This window comes from Antrostomus carolinensis, unplaced genomic scaffold (assembly GCF_000700745.2).
Source record: "Antrostomus carolinensis isolate BGI_N321 unplaced genomic scaffold, ASM70074v2 scaffold632, whole genome shotgun sequence".
Taxonomy (NCBI): Eukaryota; Metazoa; Chordata; class Aves; order Caprimulgiformes; family Caprimulgidae; genus Antrostomus; species Antrostomus carolinensis.
Genome location: NW_010301343.1, coordinates 53,991 through 60,097, shown reverse-complemented (window position 1 = coordinate 60,097; position 6,107 = coordinate 53,991). Strand labels below are relative to the sequence as shown.

Here is a 6,107-nt window from a genome sequence, read left to right as displayed (position 1 = left end):
GAATGAATTTTCCTGCTAGGATTTGAATTGTTGCTCTAAATGAGGGGTTTTTGTCTCTTTAAGTAAAGCAAGCTCAGGTTTCTTTAAATTTTTTTTCCTTTGTTTTTAACTTGCTGCATTTTGCTGCTTTGTAACTACTGCTAATAACTGCCATTTATTTTTCTTTGAATCCCCTTTCTGCATCATGTGCATATCACTTCCAGGGGTTTTGGTCCAAAATGCCAGGGTCTCTGGCATGTGCTGCTTTTATTTTTAGAACAAAGAACAGTGAAAGATTTGCTTTGTGGAGAAACTTTCTATGAGGAATTACATGGACTTTGCAAATTGAGGTAATGAAAAATGATCATCTATTCTAAAGATAAATGAGTATTTTTCACTACTAAAATGAGTGAGTCTTTTCACACACCCACCCATTCCCTCCTTCCCCTGATGCCTATATGTTGTCTGCTCAGTCACTGTTAAGGTTAATCACCTTATCATTAAACAATTATTCTCTTTGCAAAATGGAACATTTTAGGTTTATACAAGTACAAAAGATCTTCCTTGCAACTCCAGTGTACTAACCTCAGGGCACACGTTTGCACTTGGCTTTCCTTTGTTACTCAGAACACAGCAGTAACTATTCCTTAGCCCATTAGTTCCTTTGTATATTGTCAGGGGAGCCTCCATTGTTTATGTACAGCCAGGATGCTCATACTCTTATCTGTAACTCAGATTGGTTATTGGGTGGTGAAGGACACAGGAACAGAAATTTAGTATTTTGTATTACAAAGTAGGTTAGTTGTTCACATTAAAAAAAAAAGGGGGGGGGAAGGTAAACAAGAGACAGAAGTATGATCCCACAAATTATTTAAGACACTTTTTTAAGCCTTCAGGTATAAATCCTCAATGAGAATAGTGCAACAATGGATGAAGGGAGAATTAAACAGGGCTTTTTGATTTGTAAAAATCTCTGATTCTCTTTTCTTGGTGTTTGAGAGAGATCTGGGAACAGGAGGAGATATTTTAATTCTTTCTTGTTTGTTGCATGTTAACAATCAGCTATTTCTAGCCCACTGGGAGAATGGGAAGCAAAGGGTTGACTGTAAGAGCAAAGGGGTCTGTTAGAGCAATGACTCTACGGATCGCTGTAAGACGGGATTGACAGCAGGTTGGTGACAATTATCTGGTAACATCTGAACTGTGTAAAATCTGTTCATTACAAAGCCTCTATTGAATTATCTATTTTAAAATACAGATAGAGAAATGGATAGTATCTGAGGGTCTCTGAGAATACCCTTGTCGGAAATGGAATTTTTGTCCTGGTCTGAAATTTCCCTAACATTGCAATTGCAACTGTTGTTTTAACGTGTACCTACTTTATCTCAGAGTGAGGATAGCAGAATAATTAAATATAAATTGGAAGAAATAAACATTTACTGCAGGGGGTGTTTTGTAAAGTGGAAATAAAGTAATGCTCAGAGCTACCTGCAATTCTTTTCACATTCTGTATCTGTAAAGGTTCCCTAAACCTAATTGTAGTTAATGCTAATAACTTAATAGTGCAAATCATGTTAGGAGCAGGATGAAGTCTCATATTTAGCCACAGATTAAATTATATGCATGGGCATTAGAAAGTCCCTCTGGGCTGAGAAGCCAGCTCATATACAGAGAGATGGCCTAAAGAAGCTGAGAAGCCTTTTCCCCTAAGGTCAGCTGTAAGTTAACAGAAGCAGAAATAAAACTTCCCAGAACTCACTTCAAAGTACTCTTTTTCCCTTCTTTTCAAAGACAACTTATGTTTAAGGAGCCACCATATCCAAGTAGAGAAATTGTGTTTTATCTCTTCCCTCAGTAAAGGACCACTTCAGTCCAGCAACTTAACAATTTAGAAAATCACACCGGAACTCTCAGGATGCAGAACAGGAACAATAACCAAAATAAGTAGAAAAAACAGTGGCATGTGCTCTCGTCATTCTCTTTGAGCAGACTGAAAACAGGAGGCTGATTCTCACCTTGGCTCAACTGGTGTAGGTCTGGAGAAATGCTGTTAATACCTTTGAAATTACATAAGTAATTGAAATACAGATTGATCCACTTATGTGTTCATAACTTTGCAGGCATTAGGGATTGTTATTGTGTAAAGTTACACATGCAGGGCACAAATGATGGCATCAAAGAGAGAAATTTTAATAAGATCCTTGGAAGCTTGTGTTCAGAAAGAATGCATTATGCAATATTGTTTGAATATATCTATAGCAGCTTAATTAGGCTTGCAAACCATCCTTTCAATGAAATCCTTGAATTATTAGACATACTCTTTCAGTTGTCTGCATATGTCCATGTAATTCAGCACTTCACTATCCTGTTGCGTGTGCTTCCAGTCTCTGCACTAAACTGCAGAACGTTATTTTGCAAATTTTGCTGACTTGCTGCCCAGATAATTCAGCTCTGGTAAGGCTGGGGTATTAATTTATTTTGGGGCCTTCTTTCATAACAGCCAAGGTTGAGCCAGCAGTCAATAAGTAAACATGTAATTGTGTGTATCTGCATTGCAGAATCTTCGGCCTCAGGAAAGTCGGACCGTGTTCAGTGGCTCTGTCAGTATCCCATCAATCACGAAATCCCGCACAGAACCAGGCCGATCGATGAGCGCAAGCAGCGGGTTAGCAGCACGTAAGCAAACAGAACTGTGTTGCTTTGGGGTCTGTGCACAAGTATTTCAGGGAAACAGCCACCTGCATTTGCTCCTATCCATACTGCTGCTAGACAGGATTTTCAAAAGCGATGGCTGACTGTGTTCCCATTGAGGGCAAGCATAGTATTTTAATCTTGCTTTCAAAGGAGCACATGAATAGCACTTTTGAGAGTCCCACATTTGTAAATTGTCAAATTTTTAAAACTGACATTAGAATTAAAATTACATTCTTACCTTTGGGACTACTTTGCTGCTGCGTAAGTGTTTTAAACCAGTGGCAAGTTGTTCACAAGCTCCATGGTTATTAACTTTGTTGCTGAACTGTGTAGGGCTCTTGATGCCTCTCTTGCTGTTAGTGCAAAGGGAAAGCAGTGGAAAACTGGCTGCTGGAAGAGTTATATTGCACTGGAAACAACTCTCCTAGTGCTGCCTTGGTGTGCCAGAGACCAGGCAAGTGAATTAATAATGGACTATGTGAAAACAGAGGCAAAACTGGTGTCCCAACTTTTTTAGGTTTTTTTCCCCTTTCCTTCCTGCCAACTGCTTGCAGAGTGTATGTGTCTGTTGTAGTCTGTACCTGCTGGTACAACCCACCTACTCCCTGGGAAAGAGGACACTGGAACTAGGCTGCCACCACAGCAGTTTCTACAACTGCTGTCTTTGTTGGGAACAAAGTGACTGTGTCTGTGCTGGGTAAAGTGTGCTAATGCTGACGTGCCAAGGGAGGGACAACAGAATCCCTAGGAAAACAGCACAGAAGAAAGCTCACACAGCTTGCAAGCCATGAGCTGAGCATCTTGGGACATGCTGGAGGGAAGCAGAACTAAGCAGAGAAACAGCTAACAACTGTGTAGTACCATGATTGGGCATCTGTAACAGTTTAATTCCTCCACACCTTTTAGGATCGTCTGCACAAAACGGCAGTGCTTTGCGGAGGGAATTCTCGGGAGGTAGCTACGGAGCAAAGCGTCAGCCTATGGCATCACCCTCAGATGGTTCCTTATCCTCTGGTGGCCTGGACCAGGGCAGCGATGCACCAACAAGGGACTATGAGCGAGAGGTGAGTGACTGGAGAAAGAGGAGAAAATTTAAGTGTGTTGATAAAGATGAGGAAGTTAAATTCTGTCATGGGTGTGGCTACAAATCTGGGAGTCATTGACAATGAAGATTTGGATTTCCTGTAGTTCAAGCTATCCTGACAAAAGCCTGTGGTCAAACTGTGTCAGCTCTGGTCCTGGTATTTAATATGCAGAAAACACTCTCTGTGTGCCTTACCTGGAGAGACGTGGGTAGTGAGGCTCCCAGAAATACTGTCCCCGTAGAGTAGCAGCTTGATAGCGACCTGTCCCAACTTGAAGTGGTGATATTCCTTCTGCCCTTTATTTGTGAAGACTCTTTAAGCTACCTTAGCAACAGTTTCACAGGAGACATTTTGTACTCAGAGTGCCTGAAGTTAACAAGGTAATGTAAGAATTATCATATAATAATTTAATTTAGAGCAGAAACTGGATTTAGTAATTTATGTTCTGTGCAGAACAAATAGGACTGCAATCCAGCCCAGTGCTAAACTTGGTCCCTGCAACCAAGAATATTTTACATGGGAGGGTTCAATCTGAAGCTGGCCAGGTAAACTTCCCCAGACGGTTTTCTTACCAAGGAGTGAAAAAATAGAGATCACACGTGGTGCTCAATATATCCTTCCAGTTGAAGCTGGAAGGCAACTGTCAACCCAAACTCAAGCTCAGACATAGTTGCATTCTACTGTACTCTGGAAGATCCAGCTGGTCTAACTTGATAGGATGCTTTGAATCAATATCCTGGGAGTGAGACATAGAGGAGGTAGCTGTGATGAAGCCCATACCACAAAGACTCAGTCTAGTGCAAGAGCATCTCAGATCATAATCTGTTAAAAGGCTGGAGCCATTGTAGCTTCACAAGCAACCTGAAGTTGCACACTTCCCTGATCAAGAGGTCCTCAGCAACATGCAGACTGCAAAATCCCTCAGGTGCTGTGTCCTTATGTCAGTGTGAGTTATGCCTGCTGAAAGCAGAGCGATCTGACCACTTACTCTTAAGTCTCCCCAGACCAGGAAATTCTAAGCAACAAACATTCCTTGGTATTTTTGGACACAAGCAAAATATACAGAGGCCTTTGAATCCAGTCATCTGTTGCTCAGACACCCTCAGTCACGCTCAAATTTGCTATCCTGTTACTTACTGGTGTTCTTCTGTGTCTTTGGGCTGCAGGACTCTGACTCTCCAAGACACTCTACTGCATCAAACAGCTCCAACCTCAGCAGCCCTCCCAGCCCGGTTTCTCCTCACAAGACCAAGAGCCTCTCCCTGGAGAGCTCTGACCACGTGAGTTGGGACTCATGAACTGCTTCAGCATTCAGATTTGACATCACAGCAGCTTGCTGTCCCCATGGCTGTCCCCTTCACTTGTTCCAGTTCTCACCTTCATCATCCTAACCCTCCCCATTCCCTATCTGAAAGTGATCTGGGAGTGGGGTAGAGAGGAAGGTAAAAGCTGGTCATCTTCAGCACTGTTCGGCACTGCCTCACCCTCCCTTCCCCAGATTTGACAGCAGCAAATGAGCAAAGCTAGGGTGTTGGTAAATATCAGATGCTGTAGATTTGTATTAGTATTGGTTTCATTTTTGTGGTTACAGCTGCTTCATTTTTAAAGACATATTTATCCCACCCCCCCCTTCCACTTCCCAAAAAGTAGTTTAAGTAGACCAGACCAGTATCAACAAGAGAAAATTCAGAGGGATTTTGTTTTGATACAATAGCTCATTGTACTGTACAAAAGTAGCACAGACCCCTTCCCCTGCATGGGGAATGATCAGTATGTCAGAGGCACATAAAAGCTTTCAGCCACCACGTTTGAATGTCAATCTGATTGTCGCCAGCAAATCCTTATTGATTAAAATGATGCATATTTTACTACAGTACAGAGTTTAAATAAATACGCAGATGTTAGAGTAAAATACATATGTATATATTCAAAGAAAAAAAGCATTGTGTATGCAGCAGAAGATGGATGCTTATTTAAGAGAGCCTTTAATTTAAGATTTGTGTTGTCCCTGTTTTCATGCTCGGTAATAGACAGACTTGGAGGCCTGGCCTAAAACCTTTTGCAGGACAGATAATCCTTTTGCGTAGCAGTTGCTGCACTGCTGGGAGAGGTCCCTGCAGTGCTTTCACAACATTTCTTTACTTCTGGTGGTAGCATAACTGAAGCTGTAATTCCTACTTTCACGGTAATCCCCATCCTTTGCAAAAATGACGATTGGAAAGCAACCCCCTGCCCCAGCAACCAAGGGCACCAGCCAGCCAGGTGGCTGCCCTGGTTCTTGCGTGCTGGCTGCGCTGCTGCGGCACCGTACAGCACGCTACAGTAGAGGTCCTTAAGGCAGCAAGGGAG

At 42.1% G+C, this 6,107-nt stretch overlaps 1 protein-coding gene across 1 annotated transcript in view; it reads left to right on the top strand.

Annotated features, from left to right (window-relative positions):
* LOC104521411 (serine/threonine-protein kinase MRCK alpha-like) overlaps window positions 1-5,670 on the top strand; it is a gene marked incomplete at its 5' end in the record, with an annotated part of 27,083 nt that extends 21,413 nt beyond the window's left edge. Inside the window, 3 exons of the mRNA XM_029083868.1 lie at window positions 2,538-2,655; window positions 3,580-3,737; window positions 4,925-5,670. Coding sequence (XP_028939701.1) covers window positions 2,538-2,655; window positions 3,580-3,737; window positions 4,925-5,056 — 408 coding nt within the window. The remainder of the gene's footprint in view (window positions 1-2,537; window positions 2,656-3,579; window positions 3,738-4,924) is intronic.
* Window positions 5,671-6,107: the final 437 nt, after the last annotated feature.